This window comes from Propithecus coquereli, unplaced genomic scaffold (genome assembly GCF_000956105.1).
Source record: "Propithecus coquereli isolate 6110/MARCELLA unplaced genomic scaffold, Pcoq_1.0 Scaffold295, whole genome shotgun sequence".
Classification (NCBI taxonomy): Eukaryota; Metazoa; Chordata; class Mammalia; order Primates; family Indriidae; genus Propithecus; species Propithecus coquereli.
This window is the reverse complement of record NW_012148563.1, coordinates 1,676,945-1,691,578: the sequence shown is the minus strand read 5'-3', so window position 1 is coordinate 1,691,578 and position 14,634 is coordinate 1,676,945. Positions and strand designations below refer to the sequence as shown.

At 46.0% G+C, this 14,634-nt stretch overlaps 1 protein-coding gene across 4 annotated transcripts in view; it reads right to left on the bottom strand.

The window, feature by feature from the left end:
- The window catches only part of AGAP1 (ArfGAP with GTPase domain, ankyrin repeat and PH domain 1), a 544,117-nt gene that overhangs the window by 274,511 nt on the left and 254,972 nt on the right, over positions 1–14,634 (bottom strand). For all 4 annotated transcript variants that reach the window (XM_012648855.1, XM_012648857.1, XM_012648858.1 and 1 more), the window contains exons 7-8: positions 4,733–4,860; positions 3,371–3,526 (exon numbers count right to left, since the gene is read on the bottom strand). In XM_012648855.1, the coding sequence (XP_012504309.1) occupies positions 3,371–3,526; positions 4,733–4,860 (284 nt within the window). The remainder of the gene's footprint in view (positions 1–3,370; positions 3,527–4,732; positions 4,861–14,634) is intronic.

Genomic DNA, 14,634 nt, shown 5'->3' with positions numbered 1-14,634 from the left:
ACGGAAACAAACACCCGGAGTTAAAAATGTTAGCCCAGGCTGGTACATTACAGGTCTACTTTATAAAATGTATAAGAATGGTGTTTGAAAAATGATGTGTGTACTACTTAATTAACTATGCCTCTTTATGATGGTCTAATAAACCAGGTGGACAGTGCCCCATGTATTTGGGTGTTACAATCTTAGTCTGCATGGATTTTTATTCACTAAGATTGTCAGACTATGGTGCATCTGTCTTCCTACTAGAAGGAACAGGAAGGAACTTCTAAATAAATATGCATTTTGACAATTTAAGACAATAATCACCAATAGTCACCAGGGACAAAGAGTCTATGAAATTCTACATGTTTAAGAATAGGAGCAAACTGGTAAGGAAAAGAATTTAATTTCTTAATTGCGATGATTTCAAAATTAATTTGCCTTCTTTTCGCTCCTTGGATGACACTGACATCTAGTGGAGTTAATGTTTCCAAGCTCTTCAACTTAAAAACACACCTCATGCATCACCACCACCATCACCATCATTCTGTGCCACGTCAAACCCAGTAATGACCAACACACCGGGTCCCTGCCCGGGACCGTGGCTGTCTTTCCCTCACACACCACGATGCAAATCTATCGTAGCAGCTTCTTTCCTGACCCTCATTTCCGTTCCCACTAATGATATCCGAGCAGCTGGAATCCATTTCCGCAATGGTTTACTCTCGGAATGTTCCCCAGGATTAAGGAGAAAGAGAACAAACACTGGTAACACCTTCACTCACAGGCAGGCCATTATACCACAAGACACATTAACGACGATATAATTAATGGTGAATCTGATCGCCACAACAGTGAGGTTTTGCTGGCTCTGCACCTGCCCTGCCCGGGGCAAATGTGGCTTCCCAGCCTCTTCCTGGGCGACGCCACGTGCACGTGTGCGTGTGTCTGCGGCCGAGTCAGCAGGACGAGGGCCCCCTAACCTCTCTGTCCTCTGCTCCCCTCTCAGCAGAGCCCTCTCCTTTCACTCTAAACCACTTTCTCCTGAGCACGGGCGACTCTGGCAGCAAGTGCTTCTGCTGGACACTGAGCAAAACCAGGGCTCTGCGGAGAGCAGAGGTTAAGCAAATATTTATTTATTAACTGAGTTGTTATTTTGATTCTCTCTGCCTCAGATAAAGTGTTCTCCTCTGTAAGCCACCTAGGGCGTCAGCGACATAGTGGGCAGGGTCCAGCATAGAATTTTCTGGCACGTTTCAACTCCGGAGCTGCCCTGATAAAGGGTGGGGACAAGGATGTGCTGGTGGTTTCCTTCCAAATAGTCCCATTCTAAAAACACTTCCTGGTTTATCATTTATCTCCTTAGAACAGAAACCAAAGTCAAGGAGCAGTAAATGTGGCCCTTGACAGGTGTTGGGACAGGGGTGGCAACGACTCCGAGGACAATCTCGTCACCACGGTAACAAGTCCCCCCACCTTCTGTGGCGCTGGCTGCCTGCAGGCAGCCCACCCTCTCTGAACGTCCCTCCGCCCCCCGCGCATCTTTGGGAATTGGTTTCTCAAGCCACTGAGTCATGATTGAGCGCGCACCCTGTTCTGCGAGCTGGCCCCTCTCAACCGAAAGCCCCGGCCGGGGTGCAGAGAGGGTTGCAGGCGTTTGGCGGAGCCGGGAAGTGTGACAGCTATGCAGGTGGCTGCTGTCAGTCGCTGTGTGTCTGAGGAAGTTTCACAACGAAACATCTTATTCACATACAAATTTAAGCATATCAGATTTTCACCTATTTGTTCCAGAAACCTAAATGTTCACCTCCCAGTCTTTCAAGTGGTTCTACAACTACTTTTGCCTAACACTAGCAGAAATCGTTGTTATAATGGAAGCACCAAGTCTCCTCCACCCCTCACAGGGAGTCTTCCCAGCAGCCCTACCACAGAAGTACTATGGTTTCCAGCTCAGAGACGTTAAGTAACTTGTCTAAGGTCAAATAGCAGCAGGCAGTGGTGGGGGTTGGGGTCTGAGCCTGGTGTGTCTGAGTTGTCCACTCCAACTCAGCATCTGTGGGGGCTGACGTGGCACTGGGCAATCAGCAAAGGGGAGGGTGGGGAGGGCAAAGGATGTGCTGTTGGCAACAGGCCTCAACGTAACCACTGCCCCATGGGAGACTGCCGCGAGCATGGCGGGAAAGGCACGGGGGAAGGTGGGAGACACAGCACCAAGAACGCCATTATCAAATAGAGGAGTGGATCAGATAAAAGACTCCCAGCCACCTCCTCAGAGTCCTCCTTTAGCTCAAGACAGGAAATGTTAAACTTCCTCGTGTCTAAGCCAGTCAACCAAACAGGGCAGCACTGACATCCGGGGCTGATCTGTGCATTGCAGGATGTTAGCAGCACCCCTGGTTAGATGCCTGCAGTACCCTACCCACCTACCCCCACCACCCTGTTGTGACAACCCGAACTTTCTCCAGAAATTGCCAAATGTCTGTAGGAAGCAAAACCATGGCAGGTTGAGCACCACTGTTTAAAAGCACGTACTTGCAATGCACAGAGCTGGTCCGGTGTGTGTCGGGGGGATGGGGGTGAAGTGTTCTTCTCGTCAAATGACGTCAGTCTCAGGACACTGGCTCTACCTGGAGCTCTGGGCTCAACCTCAAAGACCCCGTGATTGATTGGTAATGTCTGCTGTGTGACACGAAGGGACAGGGTGGCAGCCTTCCTGCCGCCTCTGCGGTTCAGGGATTCTCTGCATCTCAATCACCAGGAAGCTTTAAAACCTACACATGCCTGAGCTGCAGCCACAGGTCTGAGTTCATAAATCTGAGCCCAGATATCTCAACTCTAGTTTTAAAATGCTCCACATGGGACTCTGAAGAAAACCCCGGAGAAAGCCTCTGTGAACAATGAGCCTCCCCGAGGCCCGAGAGGCTCGGGGTGCTGAAGGCCACATCCACCTCCAGCCCCTGACCTGAGTCCTTGGGCAGCCCAGCCAGAGAGCGGCAGGGGCCCGTGGGCCGTAGCGGCTTGTATGTTTCCTCTGCAGGGTTAGGCACACACACGTGGGAATCCTGGCAGAGCTGTGTCATCTCTTAGTATCCGAGGCAACACATCTTCAGTGGGAGACCTCGAAAGTCACAGGATTATAAACACCTTTGAACACACCCCTCGCTCTTCATTTCTGACACCTGTCAGTACTTGCCCGCACTGAGAAATTCCCATTCTACTCAATAACCAAAGCTTTGCTTCTCATAATTTTCTTAGACTTCCACAGAAACCCATGCTACTCCCATTCATTTACTTCGAATTCTACAAATATCATCGAACCGTCTGGCCCAGGTTGGTATTAACTGCAACCCCCCAGTATCACACTCAGATCGCCACCCGGGCTGACACTCACGGTGAAGAGGTTGGACCGGCGCTTGGACTGCTTACGGACGGGCGTCGGCGTGTTGGCAGTGGGAGGGACGTCGATCCGCAGTTCCTTCTGGCTGGTGCTCGGAGTCGACGGAACGGAGGAGGAATAGTCGCTCAGACTCCCACCTCCATTGCTTGTCTGCAACGATTAGAAACCAAGGTTTTATTAATGACGTACTCCAGGAACCGAAGGCCACCACTTAAAGCAGGGTCACAACCAACAAGTTAGCAAGTTGCACCGGAGAGATTCGTGGGGGACAAGCGAGGCAGCTTCCCTGACTCTGCCAGTTGTATCAGCATCAAGTATACCGTCTCATTCTAGAACATACCCGTCATCTCCTCTAGTTGTTCTGCCTATGAAAAGTGACTTAAGGAAAAGAAGTCTCTACTATTTAACTTAAATATCTGTGAGTGTTGAAATGTAATCATTTTCTATTTTCTCTGAAAAACAAAGGGGTTGGTTAAACCAGAAGGATTCTTTGCTCCCTTCACTGCTCTAGATCAGGCGCGGAGAAAGGACTGGTTCACCCAGTAGAACCACAACTACCAACCTGAAAAACGACACCTTGAAAACGTGAGTGCTTCTGGAAAATACCTCGAGAGTCACCGAAAATTGAAGATACCAACAGTGAAGACATTCACATTCTTGAGTGCACAGGCCCTGACATTAAATAAATAAATAACTTATTGACTTCCTAATCAAACTCAAAGCGTGACACCAAACCTTTTCACTGTATGCTAAAAAAAAAAAAAGTGCCAACAGACGACTGCTCAAGAAACGTTCATCACAAAACAAATACAGGCAAAACAAAGCCAACCGTTTCCTTACCAGGCTTTGGGTTAGGTTCTTCAAAGTGACAATTATTTCGTTTGCTTCCGAGTAAATAATTTAGCAAAATGTTGTTACAGAAAGACAGCAGTTTCTATGGGACCTAAGGGAGCTGGTAATTATAATTGAGTGCCGCCGCCAAATCTAAGCATATAGTGGGATTAGCCATTAAAACTTACTCACAACTGTTCAAGCTACAAGCAGACTAGGATGAGGACCAGAGCAGGGGGATTTAAATCACCAGCGAGTGTGCGGCACACCCCCGCCTCGCCACCAGGGCCAGCGTGCCTCGGCACAGGCAGCGTGAAGACAGAAAACACTGAAGGACTCCCACAAAAACCTCTTGGCCACAGCAGCTTCTGAAGGAAATGCTAAGTCAATTACAACATGCTGTTATTTATTAAGTCGAAAAGAAAAAAAAAAAATCAACTTCGGCACTGTCTGTGAACGTCACCTACACCCGCTCCTTGGTTCCAATGTGCCTTTCAGCCCAACATCTCACGTCGCCTAACGTACCTGGCTTACGTGCACGGCGGACACCTGTGCGGAACAGACAGAGGAATGGCTTGGAGAATTGGGTAATGACTTGCAGGGTCCTATGGACAGCTGCTGCTTCTTCCTTGTGGCAACAATCTTCTGGGCGACTAGCGGGCAGAGAGACAAAAGAAATCAGTGTGAACCGATTTCCAGACATAAGGAACGTAGCAGAGACCACTGGTCATTCCTGAAATCAATTATTCACTTCTTTCACAGTAAACTCGAACTCCTGATGTTTAGCTGGGCCCATGACCACTGGAATAAACGTGACATTTCCCAGACCCTCCTCCCGCCCCCCACCCCTACCCCCACGGCGGCTGACTGTGGCTGTGTGAGCAAGCTCCAGCCAGCGGGATGCCAGAAGGACCACTCGCAGCTTCTCAGACCCTTCCCTGAGAGGCTGCGCTTTGCCCATTTCTTCTGTCTTTTTCCTATTTGCTGCCTGAAATGCACATATGTTGTCTGCGGCCCCTGCAGCCACCTTGGGCCAGGAGGTGACGCTGGGAGTAGAAGCCACGCTGGGTGAGACGGGATGGAAGGAGCCAGCCCGACTCCCTGGAGGCCTCAGAGGAATGGGAAACCAAAACCACACACGTATCTCTTTTAAGTTATTCATATAAAATGATGTTTGTCCCAGTTACTTGGAGCAAAAATAATCCTAAATAAGACAGGGTAATTTAACTAAACCCCTCTGAAAGCCAAAAATCTTTTTTTAGCAAAGCCTAAAGAACTACTCTTCACTGTTACACAAGCTATCTTGTAGAATTATATTCAAGGATGTGTAATTATACCAAAGACCTTTTTTTATTTAAATATATTACTACACACATTGCAAGTTTATCTTAATCAATACAAAGCTAAATTCAACCAGCCATAACTTCTCTTGGCAAATAGGCTGGCTGATAAAGCATACTGAATTTAATTGGAAAGGAAGCCAACGATTAGAAAACTCTTCCTACACCAATAGGTGTCACTACAGCAGAATAACTACAGTTTTTATTTGAATAGATGTGTGTCTTTGGGGACTAGCTGTAATTAAGTGCAGTGATATTCAATCCTTGCCTTTGCCTAGATCGTTGCTATTTTCAAAGATGCCCACGAAAGGGAACACATCATCTCTCCCCAGCAATAGGTCACAACATGGAAGGAGCCCACATCGTGTTTGCAGATAATTCCTTTTCCAAATGAACACAATTTTAATAAGCAACTGGTTTGTCCGCAGCTTACGGTTTTCATGTAAATGAATGATAGTATAAATATGATTAAGTGAAAATGCAATATGTAAAAAATGGCTCACAGAGACGAAGCAGCAGCTTCATTAGTTACACCCCACCTCCAATAGGCTTCTTATCATCCTGAAAGGATGATATCAATTAATTTATCTTCCCGTAGTGTATTGATCATAACCTTCATCAGCTAATCATGTTTAAATTACAGAGGAATATCGCAGCACTCTGTCATTTCAAAACCATTGGCATATTGATCCAGGGTCTTTGAAGACGTATATTAGAATATTTTAAAAATCATTATGTGAACTCAAAAATAAAACCTAAGATCAGATTTCAGCAGCTACAAAGGGCGTCACACTGGTGTACTGAAATTCCAAAGACCAAAGGAAAATTATAACCAAAAATCTAGATTGCCTGGTGATTGCCATTTCTATTTTTTTTTTTTTTAAATAGCAAAAAGGGATTTTTGATTATCAACTGTACTGCATTCTTATTTACTCTTATCTGACTTGAGGAGGAGGAAGAGGAGGAAACAGGAAGGGGAGAGGGACTGTTTAAGAAGGTCTGCCCATCCCACCCCCCGCCACGAAAACGGAAATCTACTACAGAGTCAACTGCTCGCCAACAGCCACCAATTTGCTAACTGCTGTTGTCACTTATGTCCCAGGGAGGGGGTGGTATCTCTGGGCACCTCACCTAAGACATCCCTAAAGGAATTGTTTGGGTGGGAAAAAACTAGAGACAACTGCCATCCAGGAAAATACAGCGGCCCACGCCTCCCACCACCATGCAAACGTCCGGGTGAGTTCAGAATTCCTGGGCAGGAGAGCTGGGAAGGTCTGTGGGGTAGATGAACTGCCCCCCCACACCCCAAAAAAACAACTCAAAGGAAATGGAATGCGGGGGAGGGGAGGAGGAGGGAGCTGTTCTGTAACTATAATCGTTAACTACTCACCATATTTAGAACATTCAAATGTTAATGGGTTTAAAACATGAATATTACCCCAGACTATGCTGGCTGGGCAATTTTTATAACCATTTAGATTTTATCTATATTTGATCATTCAAATATGAATTTGCTACATATTTTATATAAAATACACATGGAAACACATATATGTTTAATGTAAACGTGTGTATCAGAAACACAATCACCTGAACTCACTTAGAAAGATCTGGAATCTTTTATTATTGAGAGTTGATGTATTCTCAAGTTTGCTGGCATGCTTTACTATGAATCCGTCACATGAGCTACTGCTAAATCTACGATGGTGTCATCAGTAGGGACTGAAATGTTTGCTCTTTTACCGTTCATGGTTCCGATTTAATTACCCTCCTGGTACTTCCATAGTAATACTCAGTGTTGTTTTAAAAGTCACTTTCTCTACAATTTAAAAATAATATTTGGATAACATAAAAGATACCTTTTAATTAGCCCCTTTAATCGAGAAAGGGAGAAAAGGAGAAAGGGAGAAAGAGAGAGAGAGAGTGTATATGTACAATTATGCTGCATAAAGTTCAAAAACAAGCCCCATCGCTGGGGACAGAGGGAGAAGGGCGCCCATCTTCAGGGAGGAAGGTGGGCTGGTGCCCGGGGAGGACACGAGGAGCTCCCAGGGGCAGGAAATGGCCCCTTCTTGACATGGCGATGATCCTGTCATACTTTTTAAAGCCCAACTACACTTTCATGTACGTGTTTCCATTCTTCAATCAAAAAGTTTAGGAACTTATACAACTAAAAAAGTGCATTATACAACTAAAAAAGTGCATTATACATTTATTTTCTCCACAAATTTTAGGCTTTCTAGATAAATGGCACCTTTAGTTAGTGGAAAAGACTCTCAGCTCCCAATAGGACTCTGTTAAATTCTGACGGACTGCCCAGTTTCTACTTCCACTTTGTTTCTAAACCGTTCACACTAAATGAGGAGGAGAACAGCCTCTGGTCACACCAGGAGGGCCCAGCCCTGCAGCCACCGCAAGCTTCTCCCCCTCAATGTCTCAGTCACCACCTCAATGTCCAGGGCCCCCACCATCGCCCTAAGCAGCCCTGCCGTGTATCCTTCCTGCATCCTGGAGCTACAGAGCCCATGACCACCTTGGCATCCCCCTGCGGACATACGGGGAGATGTACGTCCACGGCCACGCTGCCTGGCCTGAGCCTCCTCGCCTCTCCCAAACCTGCTTCTCCTCTCCCTTCTCAGCCGATGCTACAACCTACCCCCAGGCACGGACAGGGAAGACATATAGATCTTGATTCCGCCACCAGAATTTCTCTTGAATTCATCTTCACTGCCATTGCCCTGATCCAAGAGCTTATCCTTCCATGGCTGGTGACCAAAGCAGCTTCCAAAGTCCCCCCGACTGCAGCCTAAAGGCCCTGAATACACTGCAGGGTGATCTTCGCAAAGGCAGAGCTCATCCCGGCATCGATCCGCTTACTAAGGTTCTTCAGTAGCTCTGGTCGTACCAACGTTAAACCCGAAATTCCTCAGCAAAACGGGCTCTTTCATGTTTGTGAAGGATGGTCGCTCCACTCCCAGTGTCACCCCACATTCGCACTGCTGTGTAAGCAGCGATCTCAGGTAAGTCCCACGTCCAAGCTGTGTGGGGCCCAGATGACGTGGGGGCAGCGTGGGGGCAGAAAGCTGAGGACGGCATCGTGAAAGTGCACAGATCTGAGTGACCATGAAGAGCCACAGTCAGGTGCCAGCTGGTGACTTAGTGTAGATGAAGCCAAATGTGAGGAAGACGATTCTGCTCCAGGGGAGAGCTGGAGCACTGTGGCCCGCAGCTCGGGAGGGGGCGGGCAGTGCTGGGGAGACTGAGAGCCTGACGGATGCCTCTACAACAGTACTTAAAATGTTTATGACACTCTCGTAAAAACACTAATCTGCTCAAAAATACTCTAAAAGCACGATTTATGAAGGTGAGGGTCACTACACATTCTGTCTTTATCTCTGGCGTGACCACCCAAAGGTGACATCCCCGCGCCTTTCACGGCGAGGCTCTCCCACGAGAGCCGCAGGGCTTCCTGCAGAACCCCCACGAACAATGAAAACCACGACAGACGTGACTCTTCCAGTAACAAATAAAAGATCCCCTAATGTCTCAACTCAGTCCTAAATTACAGTACAGCGATCATTAAACTATCTTATTAATTAAGAAGAAATTAATTACTAAATTATCTACGTAGTTCAGAATGTGTGACTTACGAATGAAAAGAACTCTGAAGTGGAAATTTTTCTCATCATGAAAATCCCGAAGTTATAAATGTTAAAGGAGGTGTACGCTGTATTGTTAGCAATCCAAACTCATCTCCTCGGTGTGCCTGCATATTATCTATATTTTGAGTACCAAGGAAACTGAACCAGAAAAACTAAATAAAATCACAGAGACAGAGACAGAGAATGTGGGGGAGGCACACGCATTCTCGGAGGTCTCTTGGGTTGTCTGGTTACAACATGTTGACAATCTGTGAGTGGCAATTTGTGAACTATGGGCCCACAGCACGGCCCAGCACCTACACACCTGCGAAGATGCTGCGGAATTGTGCTGTCAGTTGGAAAATACGGTCAGCGCGTGTTCCACAACAACAGGGCAATTCCACGGAGCTTGGAACCATTCCGGAAATGCCAGAGGCCACGCCGTTTACCTTCCTGGGGCCTTGGACAAGCACACGCCACCTGGGCTGACGAGTGAACGGAGGAATCACCCGTGGGGACCGGGCGAGGCTGTTAGAAGGTGGGGGAGGAGAAGCTCAAAAGGGCAACTGGAAACGCATGTTTCAGGACTTGGGATGCGAAGAGTGACACCCTTAAGGCAACAGGGGCCATCGAAATGGTTCAAGGACAAGTGACAGGATCTGGGCTTTGGAAAAGTACCTGGTGTGGTTTGCGAGACGCAGGTCACATCTCCCTGACAGTTGAGAACGGGCGTGTGGGGCGGGGGCGGGGGCGCTGCGACAGAGTTGCAGGGGGTAGACTCAGGAGCCCGGCGCCCACGGCGCCCTGAGAGGCACACGGGGATTTTATTTTGAGATTCCCACATCTAAAACTGCTGTTACCCCACCTGTATGCTTGTTAATGTTTTGGCGGGGTACAGAATTCTAGGCTGATCACACATCATTCGATGGTTCAAAGCTACCAAAAAGAGGTCTTATAAGGTGATACAAGCTCCGTGACATAGTTTTAGCTAAACCCCAACAGTTTCTTTAACATATGTTTGATCTTCCCCTGGGCACAGGGGTCCGACAAGGAGAAATTCATTATCCTTGTTCTAGAACACGCTTTCATCTTTTTTTTTTTGCCACTACCTTAAAATCAGCACTTAGTTATTCACCCTGAATCTAGTCTCGTTCCATTCCAAACCGTCCTTTGCACGGATACGACGTTTACCAATCTAAACTCAGGTCTGGCCCAATGACTTCCACATTTCAACAGAACAAACTATAAACCATCAGAATAATTTGCCAATTAGAACAAATACTAATAAGGAAAGTAAGACATCCAGGAACTGGTCATAAAATTAATTTAGGAGTGTGCAAATAGGAAATGCTCTTGTATGCATTTGCTTTTTGGTTCCCTGTCAGTGAAAACTTAACGAGAGGCCTTGGCCAAGAATCAACTGCCCAAGCAAGTCACTAGGAGAAAGGTTTTGGTGGGGGGCAGCCCTTCGATGACTCACCTTATGTGTATTTTAGCATAAAATATAACAGCATTCCTATCATGTATTTTTTTTACAGCAACCCCCAAATCTAAGACAGGCCACGGTTAAAAAGCCAAGCTTGCTTTAATTTCTTCTAGAAAAGCTTTCAAGTTTTTCCTGAAGTAATGAAGTCTGAATTCTTAATCTGAGATTCAGTTCTTGTCTGTATTCTTTTTATCTCATTGTATTAAAACAAATTTATCTTCATTTATGTCGCAATTACCTATTAGGGTTGTTAATTTGCTGGAAATGAAGCTATTGTTTAATTGCTCCTATTAATCGGGGGATTTAAATGCCGACCGTAATAAACAGTTACCTTCAGGACGGAGCAAAGTCAAGGCTGCTGACATTAATTGCAGAATTTTAGAATGAGGGGAAATTTCTACCGTGTCCAAGGCAGCTGGATTTCCCTTTTCCTTTCAGAGAAAAAGGGAAAGAACATAAAAATGTTAAAAAAAAAAAAAAAGTGCTAAAGCAAATATGGTCTAGTCGACATTTCTTACACGTGTATCCAATTCTGATATAAAGTTATTATTTGTGGCAAGGGGGACATCAAATCATGCTGCAGGAAACACGCACCCCTCTCGCTTTTATGCATTTCTTCGCAGCACAAGAGTTCATTAAAATTGAATCCCAAAGTTGGGCTGCCAGAAATCAGGAATGTTTGACTCCCACAGTCACCCCGGATGCGGGATCCCATGTCCAGACCTACCAAACTGCAAACATTCACTTCTCTGAAAAATGAGCTTCACAATATCCTAACTTGGCACTGCCCTTCGGGGGGTTTGTCCGACGCCAGTCTGAATGTGGGCTTCTGTGGGCTCGATTCTGCTGCCATCGGCAATTCTCCTCTGCCACTTGGAGGCGGGGAGGAAAGAGAGCATTCTGACCGATACTGTCCCAAGTCCCCTGCAGATCTCCAGGCCACCGCACATGCCAACAGGACACCCACTATATGGTCAGTTCCCGACCAACTCTCCTCCTCTCCTCACCTCACCTCCATCAGCATCACTCACATCCATGCCGCCTCCAGTTTTCCAACCCGGCCATCTCCTAGCTGGTTTTCCTCTCAGCATACCTCCCCAGTTGAAAATCTTCAAATGGGCTGGGTGTGGTGATGTGCGTGTGCAGTGCCAGCTACTCAGGTGGCCTGAGGCAGAAGGATCACTTGAGCCCGGAAGTTCAAGGCCACCCTGGGCAACACAGCAAGACCCCGACTCTCAGATAATAATAGTAATAATAAAAAATCCTCAAATCTTCCAGGTCTTCTACTATCCTTAAGGATAACCAGTTTGTTCATCTAAGTGGAACTCCAGCCTGAAGGACTTTATTCTGTGTCTGAAAACCTGTGTCTCTGGCTTGCTGTCCAGTAGGGTCCCAGTATGGTGCTCCATTTACTGAGCCAAGTACTGTGTATGATCGTGTCCTTTCTAAACTTCTTGTCCTACTCGAGTCCCACTCCTCAGGTGCAGGTTAGGTCAGGATGATATCTACGAGGCATGCACAACCCAGAGAGTACAGCACTGACGCCAATGACCCAGGAAGGTCCCAGAATGCTCTTGGTCCAAGAATGCTCTTGGTCATGCTCTTGGTCCCAGAATGTTCTTGGTCATATTCTTGGTCCCACAATGCTCTTGGTCATGTTCTTGGTCCCCAAATGCTCTTGGTCATGTCCTAGGTCCCAGAATGCTCTTGGTCATGTCCTAGGTCCCAGAATGGTCTTGGTCATGCTCTTGGTCCCAGAATGCTCGTGGTCATGCTCTTGGTCCCAGAATGCTCTTGGTCATGTTCCTGCTTCCAGAATGTTCTTGGTCATGCTCCTGCTTCCAGAATGTTCTTGGTCATGCTCCTGGGTCCAGAATGCTCTTGCTCATGCTCTTGGTCCCAGGATGCTCTTGGTCAGTGACTAGACTTAAGCAAGGCCTCAGAGAAAACAAGCAAGTTGCTGCCCATTCTATGTTAAAGATGTGAAATTGGCTGCTTTTCCCTTTGATGTGTCAAGGGATGCTCCTTTACTATGCTTTACAGCATCTGTCGCTCACTCGTTCACTGATTCTTTCATTACTTCATTGAGCAACTAGTATGTGCCAGGCAATTTGCCAGACGGAAGAGACTGTGAAATCCAGACAAATTTGCTGGCTGCAAACAACCAGAACGTTAAGTACACCTCCCCGCTCCCTGTCAAAGCATCCTACGAAGAGACATTTCACACTACTGTCCAGGACAAGGTTTCAAGAAGCAACACTCATCAATCTTGGCCCAGAACCCCAAAATCTCTCACTCTTCTTCACCTGTTTTAGAATTCAACACTTCATTCCAGGTACTGGCTCCTTCCCCTCCCAATGTGTCACATAAGTGACAACCTGTGGGAGTACAAAAAGTGCTATAAAAAAAGGTACCAATTTTAAGATAGAAACAAAACAGTAGTGATTTTCATGAGGGAAATACTGAGAAACTGTGAATACTGCACAGACACGGAAGGAAAAACTCATTTAAAGTTAAAGGCAAGAAGTAGAAAGCTGTTGCTGACCACTAGTCACAAGCCCAGGTGGCCCTGGGCGCCAGGCCAGCCCAACTCTGAGCACTGCCCAAGTGTATGTGGAGGTGGCAGGAGCTGGTACTTCTGATAGATGCCAAGACTCTGACAAGGGGGCAATGGGCCCCTCAAAAGATGTTTGATAGAGAAAAAATATGTTGGGGAAAGATGTCAAAGAGAATAAGAAAGAACAAGGAAGCAAGCAAATGGCATGTTTGGTGTTGAAGCCCAGAAGGACCAGGGCATAGCAGTCGGGGTCACGCTTTCCTACTAGAGGCTGGAACTCCAGAGGGTCTCCTGGACCTCATGGACAAACGGGCTTCTCCTTCAGGACCTCGTCTGCTCAGTGGTTAGAGAACTTTACTCTTCTCATCATATAGTACAATAAGAAGGCTGAGAGTATCATTTTACTCAATGTCCAGCTAGCATTCATTATTAATTATTCTACTTCATTGAATAAATCATTAAAACAAGTAGGCAGGGTTTAAAAGCAGCTAACATAGCTTAGATTAACCTGAAGTATAAAGACATGCAAAAAATGTAGCTTAAAGATCTTCCAAAGAGCAAAGCTTTTTGGACTAGGATGCATTCTCACTGTGATACAGGTTAACATGGAGTTGAATAGAGACTCTCATTGCAAAACATGTAACATTTCAGATGCTACAATTAAACCCAGTACAAATCTGCTCTAAAGGCCCAGAGATGATTAACTTTCTCTCTCACTTATTCTCAACTTGGATGCAAATCAGAGCCTTCCAAGACGAGGCAAGTGAATATCCCAATAAATTGGCAATACAATTTAGATGGCAGGCAAGGATCTAAAAGATAAATGGCTTAACCAAAGAGGGGAAAAATGAACCTGTCACTTCTTCTCAACTCATCAAGCTGTCTTCGCGGAGAAAGTTGATGACTCCGGAGCAGAAATGTTTCTGACACCCCCTGAAGGTGAAGGCTCAGCCAGTGATTCTTTAATCTGCACGGCACAGCTCCTCACCATCCTTTCTGCACCAGGGAATGCTACAGGACTTGCGTTTTTGACCCACTATTTTTTAAAAGGCCGAATTACGGGTTACAAAATAAATCAACACAGTTTATCAGTGAAATGAAAGAAATACCTAAGATAAATGCAGGTAAATGGAGTGATATCAGAGGAATAAAATATACTATAAAGACAATCTAGAGAAAAAGTGACTGCAAAAAGGATTTTAAAACACAAAAAAGAGAAGATATCACAAAAAAGATAGAGTACCAAACTGATTGTGCTAAACTATCCAAGCTAAAGAAATTGAACTAAATTTTAAAGAAAAATAGATGAGAAGGTCAAGATAAATAAGGAAGGGAAGACGGCAAGGTTCCTAAACAAGAGAATACAAAAGACATGACAGCCGCAAGTAGATTTTGAAATCAAG